Source organism: Narcine bancroftii, chromosome 1 (assembly GCF_036971445.1).
Source record: "Narcine bancroftii isolate sNarBan1 chromosome 1, sNarBan1.hap1, whole genome shotgun sequence".
NCBI classification, from domain to species: domain Eukaryota; kingdom Metazoa; phylum Chordata; class Chondrichthyes; order Torpediniformes; family Narcinidae; genus Narcine; species Narcine bancroftii.
In genome coordinates, this window is record NC_091469.1 from 341,076,113 (window position 1) to 341,091,802 (window position 15,690).

The 15,690-nt window shown below is 37.8% G+C and overlaps 1 protein-coding gene across 2 annotated transcripts in view; it reads right to left on the reverse strand.

Annotated features, from left to right (window-relative positions):
* LOC138748959 (leukocyte elastase inhibitor-like) overlaps nucleotides 1-15,690 on the reverse strand; it is a 42,571-nt gene that overhangs the window by 14,434 nt on the left and 12,447 nt on the right. For both annotated transcript variants that reach the window (XM_069909929.1, XM_069909938.1), the window contains exons 2-3: nucleotides 1,276-1,452; nucleotides 401-538 (exon numbers count right to left, since the gene is read on the reverse strand). In XM_069909929.1, coding sequence (XP_069766030.1) covers nucleotides 401-538; nucleotides 1,276-1,446 — 309 coding nt within the window. In that variant the 5' untranslated portion in view covers nucleotides 1,447-1,452. The remainder of the gene's footprint in view (nucleotides 1-400; nucleotides 539-1,275; nucleotides 1,453-15,690) is intronic.

Sequence of the window (15,690 nt, forward strand, 5' to 3'; positions counted from 1 at the left end):
ATCTCATATATAGGGTTCTGATTAGGATTATTATCAAAGAGGTGACCTTCTCAGGCCAGAGGAGGTTGGGGCAGGTCAAAAAGGAGGACTGCTATTTAGGACTGAGATGATCTCATTTAAAAAGCATTTGGAAAATTCTGGAGAGCTGAAGGCAGTGGTGTTGAATATATCCAAGGGTGAAATCAGTTGGTGAAAAGCAAAAGGGTCATACAGGAAAGGTTTTACAGATGAGCATTGAAATGGCTGAAACGTGGGCCGAGTTTCCATTTAATGATGTTCCTTTGTCACAACCAATGGTGTTAGGCATTCCCTGTGCTTCAAAATGACTGACCTATCGAACAAAACTACCATGACACTTTTTGTCTCGCTTCAGAGAATAGGTGCCTCACTTATGACGTACTTCTAGGAAACTACAAGTCTTTTCTCCATACATTCGATTGGCCGCTTTAAGCAAATATGAAACATCAGCTCGGTTAACATCCAATTGCATTTTCTGGAAAATAGTGTGCAGATCCTCAACTTCATCAAAATGGAGAGCCTAGTATCAGAAAAAAAAAGACAACCATCAGCCCAACAAATAAAAATGTGATAAAGATTTCCCCAATCATTTTGGCAGCTTGTTTGCTTCCTGCTTTATCATTTATTTTGTAGCAGGTTACCATTCCTCATGATCAAATCCATTCTTTAGACAACCCAGTACCAATAGTTTTTTCTCCCCATTGCAGAGGCATACAAGTTCCTCTATCAGCCAGCATCTACATATCCAATAGAAATCACTCAGTTGTAAACACGAACCAAGGTGAACTTTCTTTTCCCACTATTACTAAATTACCTGAGATCAGTAAGCAGTAAATGCAGTGGAAGGTTTTAGGTATCAGTAGTCAATTGCAGTGTAAATCAATCAACATACCTTTTCAAGCCACCCCTGTCCCCGTATTGGTGGTCTGCAAATCATTCGGACAGCAGTTCTGAAAGGTTGGAACCTGATTACATCATCCCTTCATCCACAGTGTTGCTTGGGATGATCAGAATCCGGAGAAATAAATGTCTTTTCACTCAAGAGTAAAGACTTGAATAAACAATGAAACTTTTTTTTGGTCCAGAACACACTAATTCCCCATTAATGATGCACCTTGAATATTCACCAGTGATGTTTAGACCATCATGAAAGACATCCCTCTCAAAACTTGCCAGAATTTGGAAAACTAAAGCCTTTTTAAAATATATATTTAAATAAAGCAGCCTGTTATCTGCATCAGACGAAAGTCTGCGTACCTTTGCCATTTGGGAGGCAGTATTCTTTTTTGCACCAAGATAAACCATGGCCAATGCTGTTGCAACGCTGAATGGAGAAAGAAAGATATTGCCCACTTGATTCCTTTCATTTATTTCTCTGAATAGATCAAGGGTGAAGTGATAAATTGCATTGCTCAGTTCCTCCATCATTTCAAACTACAAGGAAAACAATAAAACACAGATGTTTAGAATGGTTTTAGTACACCAAGGTATTTTGTTACACTCCCCAGCAGCAATTGAGAGATACATAAATGAATGGGTTAAGTTTAACGCAAGATTTTTAACAAACTAACAATAATAGAATTAACCCAATAAACTTAACACCCAAACACCAGCCTTAATGGCAACTCTAATCGAACAACAGATTATTATACGATGTATGTGGAAAAATACCCAGACCATTACAGTCCAAGCTCAAATGCCCCAAAATCAATAATACCCAAAAACAAAACTCCCAAGTCAGTCACTTCAAGTCTGTCAGTCAAGAAGGAACAACTCACAGATCTGGTCTCTAGGCTTGGGATTATTTGTTTCCTTGCCCACTGGTCTTTTTAGTTTGAGGTTGTATCTAGATGACCGAGGTCCCTATAGATTCACATCCCTGTCAAGGAAACATGAGACTTGCTCGAATTTTGAATGTGGCCACAACCAGATTTCCTTCCTTCATCAGGGAATTTTCAGTCACCACACGAGGTTCAATCCTCCGAATCCCTCCTCAGGGTTACCAAGCGAGTCTTTCAAAGCCCTCTTTGGGGTTAACAAGTGACCTGTCACATAAGTCCTCTCCTTTGGACATCCTGGCTTGAGTGGTCCCATGACTCCTGTCAATGAAGTCCTCCTCTTGAAAGGGGACAGGAGAGGCACTGGTCAGTCCCACACACACACTGGGTATCAGAGATCCCCAAACAGCTGTCAGGACAACAGTGCTGGCATCGGTGGACTAAGTAGCTCAGACTTCCTTTTCCCACTGAAACTACTGGGTGAGCACACTGAAATTCAGCTCCAGATGGCAGTACTAGCATCCATGAACAAAGCAACTCAATGTGTGGCTTGCTGAAGCTGCCGGGTTAGCTCACACAGTCAGACTGACTGATGCCTGCAGGCTAATCCACCGACTAACCTCTCCAAAACCAGTGCGCTGGGCTTTTTAAACTGCCCAGCATATCTCTCCAGCTCTCCCCATTTCTCTCCTGCAAGTCCACGGACTTCCAGCGTGTGGTTCCTATACTTTGACAGCTGTCAAAGTTCCCTAGCAGTAGCCCAGTGCTACTACAGTTCATAGCAGCTGTCAAATACTCCTGCAGTAGGTTCAGTCCTGTCCTCAGTAAAAATTAAAGGTGTCCAAGGCCCATAACACCTCCCACCAACAAAGAAAATTTTCATATGCAGGAACAAAATTTAAACAGTTAGCAAAAGTGCAAAACTATAAATACAAGGCCAACACAATTTTCCATTATAAACACACACAAGAATTTCTTCATTTACAAATTTTAACAAGAGGGACAATCAGCAATTACATTATCTTTCCCCTTAATATAAGTTTGTGGCAGATCTTAGTTATGGACGTAAGCTATCATGTTGAAATAGGATGAATAACAAGACCACACCTCAGGTTTCAGCCAGATAAGAGCAAAAGCATTTACTGGCATGCTGTCAGGCTTGACATAGACAAACAACAGAGGTTAAACTCCATGCTACTTAAAAGGCAGGAATTTAGAGAGTTTATTGAACATCAAATTAAAATGTACTTTGAAATAAATACAGAATCAGTGAAAGACAAATTTATATTATGGGATGCAATGAAAGCTTTCATTAGAGGGCAAATAATAAGTTATGTAACTAAGTTGAAAAAGGACTACAATTGGGAAATAGAACAGTTGGAAAGGGAGAAAGTAAGTACAGAAAAGGAACTAGCAACAAGGGATGATATAACAAAAAGAAGAGAATTGGCGGACAAAAAAATAAAATACGAAACATTACAAACGTATAAGGTGAAGAAGAACATAATGAAAATAAAGCAAAAGTATTATGAGCTAGGAGAAAAAACACACAAAATATTAGCCTGGCAACTTAAAACAGAACAAGCTAGAAGAACTGTATTGGCATCAAGGAAAAAGGACAAACAAATTACATATAATCCAATGGAGATTAATTAGAACTTTAAGGAATTTTATGAACAATTATACCAAACTGAGAACGAGGGGAAAGAAGTCAAAATAGAAGAGTTTTTAGCTAAAATTGAACTGCCGAAATTGCAAGAAGAGGAGCAAAACGAACTGATAAAACCATTTGAAATAGAGGAAGTACAGGATATATTAAAAAAGCTGCCGAACAATAAAATGCCTGGAGAGGATGGATTCCCAAGAGAATTCCATAAAACATTTAAAGAGTTATTAATTCTTTTTCTCCTGGCAGTAATGAACCAGATAGAAGAAACACAAAACTTGCCAGATTCAAGTAAGACAGCAATAATTACAGTAATACCAAAGACAGGGAAGGATTCACTAACACCAGCATCATACAGACCAATATCTCTACTTAATTCAGATTATAAGATAATAGCAAAATTATTAGCAAACAGATTGGTCGACTGTGTACCAAAAATAGTAAAACAAGATCAAACTGGATTTATTAAGAAAAGATGAACAGCGGATAATGTTGGTAAATTTATTAATCTAATTCATGCAGTTCAAGGAAATATGAAGCCAACAGTGGCTGTTGCTTTAGATGCAGAAAAAGCCTTTGACAGGGTAGAATGGAATTATTTATTCAAATTATTACAGAGGTTCAATCTACCAGAAAAATATATTAATTGGATTAAAGCATTATATAATGGACCATTGGTGAAGGTAAGAGTAAATGAATATGTATCAAACCAATTTAAATTAAGTCGGTCATCTAGGCAGGGATGTCCATTATCTCCCTCAATGTTAGCTTTAGCAATAGAACCACTGGCAGAAATGATAAGAACAGAAAATAAAATAAAATAAAAGGGGTAAAAATAAAGGAGGAGGAGTATAAAATCAGTTTATTTGCAGATGACATCATAGTATACTTAACAGAACCAGAAATATCAATAAAAGAACTACATAAGAAATTGAAGGAACATCAAGAAATATCAGGGTACAAGATCAACGCAAATAAAAGTGAAGTGATGCCAATGAGTAATACGGATTATACAGAATTTAAAAAAAGAATCACCATTTAAATGGCAAACACAATCAATTAAATTATCAGCCACTAATAAAGAAATTGCAGGAAGATTTAGAACATTGGAAAGAATTACCACTAACATTGATAAGGAGGGTAAATTGCATTAAAATGAATGTCTTCCCAAGGATACAATACTTATTTCAATCGTTACCAATTCCCTTAACAGAGAAATTCTTTTATGAACTAAAGAGAATAATAAGGAAATTTTTATGGAAAGGGGGGGAAACTCAGGATAACGTTAGATAAATTAACGGAAAGGTACAACCAAGGTGGTTTGCAGTTACAAAACTTTAAAAATTATTATAGAGCACCAGAATTAAGGTATTTATCAGATTTTTAATCAGACAAGGGAAAAGTCAGATTGGACTAAGATAGAGCTAGATAAAATAGGGGAAAAGGTACCGGAACATATATTTTATAAATGGGATGAAAAGCTGGTACAATATAAAAGCTCACCAGTATTGCATCATTTACTCAATATGTGGAAGAAGATTCACTTAGAAAGGAAAAAAAACAAATTACCAACTACCAAAATTATTATTGATGCAAAATCAGTTAATCCCTTTTACAATAGATAACCTTTCCTTTAGAGAATGGGAGAGAAAAGGAATTAAAAGAAAAGAAAATTGTTTTTTGGGAAATAATTTATTAACATTTGAACAAATGAAGTACAAATATGGAATAACTCATGGTACAATGTTTGCATAACTTCAACTGAAAGCCTACTTAAAAGACAAATTGGGAAACAGCTTTGAATATGTGATTACAGACACAATGATAATAAAAAGATTTATAACGAACATGTACATCAAGCTGCACGAGAAGGAAAATGATGAATTAAGCTATAAACCCAAACAAAAGTGGGAAAAAGATTTAAACATAAAGATAAAAAATGAAACATGGGAAAAGTTATGTTCTGGAACTATGAAGAATATAATAAACACAAGGTTACGCATGATACAGTATAATTGGTTACACAGGTTATATATCATGCCCCAAAAGTTAAAAAAAAAAATGGGATCCAACATTATAGATAGATGTTTTCACTGTAAGAAGGAAATGGGAACAACAGTACATGCAATTTGAGCATGTGAGAAAGTGAAAAAGTTTTGGGAAGATCTAAATCAGGTATTAAATAAAATCACAAAAAACAACACAAAAAAATCCAGAGATCTTTCTTCTAAGTAATATTAGAAGTAAAGAATTAGGCCTCAAACTGGATGAAGCGCAAAAAAGATTTATTATGATAGCCTTAGCTGTAGCAAAAAAATGTATAATGTCAACTTGGAAATCAGAAGAGAGCCTGAGAATACAGCAATGGTACATGGAAATGAATAAACAAATATATTCCGTTGGAAAAAATAACATATAATTAAAAAAATAAAGTAACATTATTTGAACAAATTAGGGAGCCGTACTTGGAACATAACAGAGAGGCCTTGCCTTAGACCTCCACCCCCTAAAATGATAAGAAGTCAAAATGACTTGATCCAGTGTGTAAAAGTAGATGACACATTTTTCTTGTTTATTTTCATTGTGTGACGACATTGTTTAATAATTTTATTGTATTGTATATGTTGAATGTTTATTGGTTTTGGAGGGGGGATGGAAGGTAGGGGGAAAAAGGGGAAAAATGCCACTGTGTATATTTAAGAGGGAAATGTTTGTATGTATTTTGGTTGATATGGTTCACAGTGTGAAAAATTTAAAAAAAACTACTTAGACAAACAACAGGTGACCTGGCATAATGACATCTGGAGTACGTACTACCTCATGACATTCACTTTGAGTAGGCCAGGGATTCTCCATAGTCACTATGCCTCGTGGCTTTAGTGGCTAGTTACCAGTAGATAGGAGGCTGTTATGTCTAGCTATCATGAGTTTGGAGCTGTTAATGCTGGTTCTGCCCACTCCCCCACCCCCCACCAGTGTACCGCTCCAGTTTATCATTAGGTCATATTCCTGTAAAAATCAAACTCCAATTAAATAAATGTCTTGTGACAGATTATGTTACATTTTATATTGTACATAGATATGTTTTAAAGGAGACAAATTTTTTAGCGTTGGTCACAAAAAGATACAAACATCAAAACAGATCTCATTTAAAGAGAAAGAGAGAGAGAGAGAAAAAAGAATTCAGTTCTACAGTCAGCAGCAGTAGCTGGGACTGGAACAGGTCAAGCTGGCAAGTTTGTGGATATACCCCATTTTGAAGGCAGATTGTGAGTTCTTAGTCAAAGCCCTTGTGGTCTATACAAGAGGAGATGGCTAGCTGTATAATGTTTCACTTGAAATAAGGGAAAGAAAAAGGAAATCTGTGGTGAACTGAAAGAAAGAGGTTATCACCTGGAAAACCCTGATGGGGCAAGTTTCTTCAGCAAGACACTGAAGTAGCTGATTGGAAGGGCTTAGTTGTGGGCGTCCAACAAGCAACAAATTTCTCTCTGAAAACCGACAGAACCTTCCTGACTGGTAACCATTTACCTTTTAAGCACCAAAGCCTGGTGAAATTCATAAATGTTAAATTCTGTGCATGGTATAAGAATTGCCTGATACCAGTGAACTGGAGGAATGAGAAGTGAGATTGGCCTGTGCATCAAAGAACTTTTTTTGAACTTATATACACATTACAAAGAATTAGAAGGGGGTTAAGAGGTTAAGTTAATAGTAATGTTAAAAGTATGATCCTGTTTTCATGTTTAAATTAAAACCAACTTTTGTTTAAGTAAACATTTGTCTTGGTGAATTTCTATTGCTGCTGGGTTTTGGGGTCCTCTGGGCTCATAACAGTCTATTCTTAATCCTCATTTTACATAGAAAAACTAAAGGATTGTGATCCATATATACAATAATTGGTCGTTGTGCTATACAAATGTAGACATCGAAATGTTGTAAAGCCAACAGTTCTTTTTCAACTGTTCAGTAGTTCTTCTGGTGTTGATTGAACTTCTTTGAAAAGTATGCCATGGAATGGTCAACCTCATCATCTTCCTTCTTCTGCAGCAACATGGCTTTGTCACTGGCGTCCACAGCTAGAGAAAAAGGTTTCCCCAAGTCCGGGGACTTAAGTATGGGTTGATAGCATAAGATGGCTTTTACTTTTATGAATGCCTCTTGGTAATCCTCCAACCAAATAAATTTATATCCCTTCCAATATTAATAGGCTCTTCCTATTACTTGGGGCAAGGAACCTAGAAATGGTTGCAACTTTTGCCTCCACCAGTGTTAATTGTCCCTGACCTACAACATAATCCATGTACAGTCGTATGCCCAAACTTCCACTTGCTAAAATTAACAGTGAGATTAGCTTTTGGTAAATGAGAAAATTTTTCTTTCAATTCCACCAGAAGCTCCTTCCAGGTGTGAGTTCCTATAATAAAATCATCCAGGTAAGCACCCGTATACCTCAATGCCGGAATTACTAAATTCATCATTCTCTGGAAAATCCCTGGAGCATTTTTCATCCCGAAGGGCATCACTTTATACTTGTCTGTACAGCCTGGATAGGGTTACAAATGCTGAATCTTCTCTTCCCATTTCTGTTAATACCCCTTTAGCAAATCTATCTTAGTCACAAATTTAGCTCCTCCCACTTTGTCAATACAATCATTGATTCTAGGAATCAGGTAGGCATCTGTTTTTTTGCAACCGCATTAACCTTTCTGTAATTGGTACAAAATCTAAACATGCCTTCTGCCTTAGGTACCAACACACACGGTTAACTCCAATCTGAAGCTGATTTACGGATTATTTCATTCTTTAGCATATAATCACATTCATGATTCATTAACCTACCCTTTTCCAGATTTATCTGATAAGGATGTTGCTTAATAGGCCTATCACCTATATCCACATCATGGCATGCTATGGAAGTTAAAATCCTTGAATTCTAGAAGCAATTGTTTCATTTCTTCCCTTTTCACAATTTCAAGATGAGCCAATTTAATTTCCTTAACACTTTCAACCAAATAAATGAAACTCAAAACGGAGCAGTCTACATTGAAAGATTTAAACTAATGAATCAAAACAATTATATTTATTTGTCTGAAATATACATGTTGTCCCATTGACCAGTGTGGTGTTGCAGCATTAGTTGATTGATAATTCAAGACACACCTTGCAAACTGTCCATTAAATTTCTCATTCAATCTGAAATTAACCTAAATAAACAGTTGAATCACGATTCAAGCAACATACTGATTCAAACCCAATATAAACTTTGCCCAGACCCATCCCTGCCCCACCTTCCCATCCCACTGAAATGTGGCAATTCACTGCAAAACAAGATCAACAGCCTTGATAAAGTTGACATGATAAACTACCAAGAATCCCATGAGCAAAATTAAACCTCCCAATTGCACACTAAAGAATATTTTCAGATTTTTTTTTTCTTTCCTGCACTTCAATGAAAATTTGCACTGAGCAATATACAGTAAAATCCCTATTATCCAGAATTCAATCAACCAGAAACTCAAACAACTGGCAAAAACCAAGAGGAAATAAATAGACAGACAGACATACTGCCAAACAAATAGGACTGGACAGATATGCCCCGTAGTAGAGCACAGAGACTTTGTGGAACATACGCAGGTTTAGCTGTTGAACTAATAATGCACATACATTCTCCAACTGTTGCCACTTGTGCTGAGGTGAGTCAGGTGATGTTTGAGGGCCTGACCAGGACAATTGCATGGACAGGAGTCAGGTTGTCAGCGCGAGGAAGGTGGTAGAGTGCGCCTAAAGCCTGACCGGAACACTTGAGTCAGAGGTGGTGGGACAGGGATAGAATATGGAGGGAGAGTTTCAATAAAGTGGTGTTGGAATGAAATGGTGGCACCGAGGGTGAAGAGCTGGCCGATGCCCTTCGCCACTGGATCAACTCTCCAAAGTGTCTCCCAATCTCTGCCTAGTGGGAGTTTATATCTTTATTAGAATTAGGTAAATCTGTAAAGATGATGGAGGGGAGTTAATTACGACAGTGACACAGTTAGCACAGTGACTAGTGCAACACTGTTAAAGCATCAGTGACCAAGGTTCCAATCTAAATTTTGTACATCACAGGAATTACTTTATTAAAGTGAACTTTACATAATGAAAGACTACAATATTGGGGTTTTTTTCTCTAATTAGCTTACATTTTTCACGTTTTTCTTTTAATATTGTATTCTGAATGCATGTGTATCAATTAGGCATTGGAAGGGCGAGTCTCAGTCAACAAGAAAATGTACAGGGGCGTGGCAAGATGGCGTAAGGATCAGACGTGCCTTCCAGTCCTCTCCTGACTCTATCTTATTGTTTTGTCTAGAAATGCCTGTTAAAATTCTTTAAAAGTTTAGATAATTTCAGTGCTGTTAATTTAACTTATGATGCTACAATTGGTGGAAAAGAGCAAAAAAAAACGACAACAGATCATCAAAAAACTACATTTTCCAAAATTTCAAGTTTTGGAGCCTACCTACAGGAAAGACACCGGGACTCAGCATGAAATGGATCCCAGGAGAGAGGTACAGTGTTCGGATGTAGAGCTCTATGTTACATCAGTAGAGCCCCCTAAAGAGGGTGCCAAACAGCCTTTAGAACAAAGAGTTACTCAAAGGCATGTCAACTGTGGAGGTGGCGCTGCAAACTGCATCTTTTGAGATAGAAAAACCTATACAACTTGATGTACTGGGAGAACTTAATACATTATGGACTGGGGAAACCCCCAGCCAGCGTCCTCCAGTCATTGCTGGAGAGGCTGTGGCTGGGGTTTCCACACGCAGTCATACTACAAGGAAGGCAACCAGCATGAAGGAAGGAAGGATCCTTTGGTTATGCAGAAGAAGCAGGAATCTGTTGAGCCAAAATCTCTTCCAATTGAAAAGATTTTTGTGAATCATGAATCTAAATGATCTTATACAATGCAGGGATTATCCAAGATTATGACTGAACTTGGTACTAGGTTTAATACTCTGGTGAAAATACATTCTCAACAGATGGCTGAGTTTGGAGCTTTTAAGCTAGAAGTGAGAGATAAATTTAATTCATGTGAAGAAGATATAGACGAAATATGGGATCAAGTTTTTGATGTGACCAAAATGGTCGAAGACTTACAAACTCAAAATAAAAATTTGGTGAAAAAGATTGATTATTTGGAAAACCAATCCAGACGGAACAATATAAAGATTATTGGTTTGCCGGAAGGTATGGAGGGACCAGACCCAAGAAAATTTTTTACTGAATGGATTCCGCAGGTGCTGGGTCAAGAATATTTTCCGGAGGGTATAATACTGGAACGTGCTCATAGAGCCTTGCGTAGAAGACCTATTTCAGGTCAAAGTCCAAGACCTGTTTTGGTTCGTTGCTTGAATTATTACGACAGAGAAATAATTTTACGAGTGGCTATTAGAAATCTTTTCTTTGGCTTGGCTTCGCGGACGAAGATTTATGGAGGGGGTAACACAACAGAGAAAATCACCCTTGATGATTCAAAATAATCGAGTTTTCTTCTATGCGGATTTGAGTCAAGAAGTTATGTTCCAACGACGGGAATTTAATCCTGCTAAAGAGTTGTTGTGGAAGAAAGGTTACAAGGCAACCTTTAGATATCCAGCTGTTTTGAAGGTTTTCCAAGATGGTTGCCAACCAAAGTTCTTTGATTCTCCAACCCAATTACTCAGTTTCAACAGAGACATAGTCCACCATGATCTCTAAGGAGACAAGAGATGGAAGAAAAGAGCCGTGCTCCAAGAAGGAATGGTTGTAATGGTGACTCGGCAGTTGGAGCTGATTAAAAGAAGAGTTGTCCTTTTTTTTTTCTAATGTTTTTTTTTAAAAAAAGGGATATTAAATAATGATGATGTTAGTTTAAGATGAAGTGAGAGTTGGGGGAGAGAACTGGATAGGCACTATTTCCTGAAAGTCATCTGCTACGTGTGAGTTATCTCACACCCATTTTTTTTTGGGAGTTACTGCATTGCGCGGTTTAGACGGGAGGGGGTATTTTTAACCTCCTACCCGTTTTTTTTTCTTTTTTTTGTATTATTAGATTAAAAAGTGAAGGGTTTTTTTTGTTTAAATATTTTTTTAAAAAGCATAAGAAAGTATTTGATTGTTTAAAAAACTAAAAATTGATGTGTTTTTTTTGTAAAAGTTTATTCAGTAGATAAGGAATATCTGAAATTTAAATGTGAATGGGATGGATAAGTTTTTTTTAATATTTTTTCTTTAACTTTAAGGTGAAAGGAGTGGTAATTCTGGTGTATATTATTTGCTATTTTAGTTATAGAACGAAGGGAATAATGGTGAAAGTTATAAATTGAATTGTACAATTCTTAATGAGGCTTGAATTTTGTTTGTGGTTTATGCTCCATTTGTTGAAGATATAGATTTCGTTGTAGATGTGTTTTTATTATTTGGATATCTGAATTTTAACGTAATGATTGGGGATATTTAAATCTGGTATTGGAGCTTTTATTGGATAACCATTCAAGAGTAAAAGGGAAAAATGGTGGAAGAGTACTAAAATTGAATTGTACAATGCTTAATGAGGTTTGAATTTTGTTTTAAGATGGTGGTTTATGTGACTTATATGATGATAGATGTGAAGTTAGTTGATATTTGGTGAAGGTTTATCTCTACAGAGAAAGTTTTTTTTCATCTTTTTTTTCATGCTACAATTTTTTTTTAAGAATTGATTATTGTTTAAGAATTTTTGATAGATAATGTTACTAACTTTACTAATTTTTTATATTAAGTTTGAGTTAAATATATGTTTCATCTTAACTCCGTTTGTTAAATATATGCATTTAAGTTTGATTTAAATATGTTTTTAAGTCTGATATCTTAGTATTAATTACTTTTCTTTTTGTTAGTATTTTAATCGGTTATGTTTTTTTTTGTAAGTGGGTTTTTTTCTCACATATATTATTAATTTTATTAATTCTTCACTTTTTATTTTGGGGGGAAAGAGGGGGTTGGACTAATTTGAGTTGGGTTATTAATGTGTAATAATTATTGGGGAGGGTATAGTTTATATAGATTACTGATACTGTATTGTAATTTTATTATTTTATTTTTAATTTTTTTAATGTAATCCTATATGTTATTCATGTTATAAAATCTTACATAAAGTTTAAGAAAAAACAGAAAATGTACATATCCAGTGTTAGCAATCCCTGTAGGTGTTGCATTTTACTGTATTGGCATTCTTCTCTTTTTCCTGCAAGTTGTTCCTCCTTTTTCCACATTATATCTACCACTGGAACTTCCCAACTAGCACCACCTTTTCCAAGTACAGAGCAAGTGAACTCGGACGGACCATGCCAGAAAAGTTAGTCAGTCAATAAGCCTCTCAAGCAGATTTCACCATTCGCTTAAATCACTGGTACTTTTTTTTTTGGTTTGTTTAAATGCCATCACCTCAATTTTGCAAGGTATCTGTTGTTTTTAAAGTCTCATTGATTTTGGCATCTGGCTATCATTGCAGGGGCCTAATTGCCTAACTAGTGCAGGTCCTTTCTATGGTGAACAGGACACGAGGGGGGAGTTTTTCACATGCCATCATTGTAATGCTTCTGCAACCCCTTGGCAAGAGGAATAGTCATTTCATGCTCAGGTCTTCAGCTAGCAGGAAATGCTTGTTAAATGCCATCAAATTTAATGGGGAAAATCAGAATATGGCCAAAGAGTCCAGAGGTGCAGATGAGTCAGGGTGATGATTCATCCAAATTCTCTCCCATCAAGGAGATTTCTGTGTACCCAAGTTCTCTGCAGATTCTATACCAATGCTTTTTTTTATTTAAAGTCTTTTCATTTAGTTCTCCACAACTTTTAAGTTTCTTTTCCTCATCTAATCAGAAAAAAACTACTGCCATTAGTCAACTGAGCCCAATCCTTTTTTTTTTAAAAACAGTTTATGCATTTTCTTAAGATACATTATTGTGTGGACAGAAACTTCAAACGTCCACATGCATACCTTTACTGAGGACACTGAACACCATCTCATTCATAATGCTTGCACCAACCATCCAGCTTTGGTTTCATGGACAATATTACAAAATGCATATTCAATGTGCACAGGTAAATTACAATGAAAATTAAAGCACTGCAGGTACTTTAATTTGGAGGTAACAAAATAAAACAGAAAATGCCAAAAACACCCAGCACGTGAGGAACGATCACAAATGGGAAGAAGACAAAAAGCAGTTAGTTTTAGATTGCAGAGAGAGGGGTATATCAATAGACTATCTGATTGGTTGAAGCCAGAGTTGTCTTTGGGATAACTTGTAACGAATCATTCTTCTTTTCTCTTTGGCTTGGCTTCGCAGACTAAGATTTATGGAGGGGTAATGTCCACGTCAGCTGCAGGCTCGTTTGTGGCTGACAAGTCCGATGCGGGACAGGCAGACACGGTTGCAGCGGTTGCAAGGGAAAATTGGTTGGTTGGGGTTGGGTGTTAGGTTTTTCCTCCTTTGTCTTTTATCAGTGAGGAGGGCTCTGCGGTCTTCTTCAAAGGAGGTTGCTGCCCGCCGAACTGTGAGGCGCCAAGATGCACGGTTTGAGGCGATATCAGCCCACTGGCGGTGGTCAATGGGGCAGGAACCAAGAGATTTCTTTAGGCAGTCCTTGTACCTCTTCTTTGGTGCACTTCTGTCACGGTGGCCAGTGGAGAACTCGCCATATAACACGATCTTGGGAAGGCGATGGTCCTCCATTCTGGAGACGTGACCTACCCAGCGCAGTTGGATCTTCAACAGCGTGAATTCGATGCTGTCGGCCTCTGCCATCTCGAGTACTTCGATGTTAGGGATGAAGTCGCTCCAATGAATGTTGAAGATGGAGTGGAGACAACGCTGGTGGAAGCGTTCTAGGAGCCATAGGTGATGCCGGTAGAGGATCCATGATTCGGAGCCGAACAGGAGCGTGGGTATGACAACGGCTCTGTATACGCTTATCTTTGTGAGGTTTTTCAGTTGGTTGTTTTTCCAGACTCTTTTGTGTAGTCTTCCAAAGGCGCTATTTGCCTTGGCGAGTCTGTTGTCTATCTCGTTGTTGATCCTTGCATCTGATGAAATGGTGCAGCCGAGATAGGTAAACTGGTTGACCGTTTTGAGTTTTGTGTGCCCGATGGAGATGTGGGGGGGCTGGTAGTCATGGTGGGGAGCTGGCTGATGGAGGACCTCAGTTTTCTTCAGGCTGACTTCCAGGCCAAACATTCTGGCAGTTTCCGCAAAACAGGACGTTATGCGCTGGAGAGCTGGCTCTGAATGGGCAACTAAAGCGGCATCGTCTGCAAAGAGTAGTTCACGGACAAGTTGCTCTTGTATCTTGGTGTGAGCTTGCAGGCGCCTCAGATTGAAGAGACTGCCATCCGTGCGGTACCGGATGTAAACAGTGTGAGAGATGGGAAAATTGATCTAAAATTATGAACATGGAAGAAACTATAAAGTTCATCAGTAAAATGGCTGTAACCAGTTCAAACAGGATAAGCCTGGGGCTTAGGATGCAGGAAAGCAGAGTCAGCACGATTAACATAAGAATCTTCTAGTCTTTGTGACAAGACCATAGGACTAAGATAAGGAATGGTAAGGTACAATAGAATGTAGGAAGTTGAGGTAGTCTGGATCAGATAAGGGTCTCCTAGCCCTGGACAGAAGTACCAAGTCATACATTTCTAATTAGCTAACCATACACAGATTTATACATATGAAATTAGCCAACCCTAGATAGAATGAGTCAACTCTGCATATCAAGAGACTGTAGCCCAGAGAATCAGGAAGGTGTGAATAAGGACAATGACATGAAGGGACACCGACAGGATACCCACCCTGGTTCTCCAAGTATACTGAAATTGCACGTAGGCAGGCAGGATTGCCTAATGCCAAACCTCTCCAGCAGGAGGCAGAAGAATGTAAGGGGGAGGGTATTCCTACACTGAAATCAACTGTATAAGGGTTGGGTGAGCCCCAGTGTCTGTGTGTATTCCCAGGGTAAGGGGAAGCACCCAACTTTGCATTGTTGTAGTAATAAATGTTCTTTGTTCTCAATTTTTGTCTCGAGCAATTTCTTTAAAGGTACATTAATTTCTAACAAATGGGGTCTCGTCCGGGATCACACTCCCTCCACTGACAGAGTACCCCGACGACGAGAGTAGGTGCACCCCGGCTGATTCAGCTGGACTCACGGGCGACGGGTGGCTGG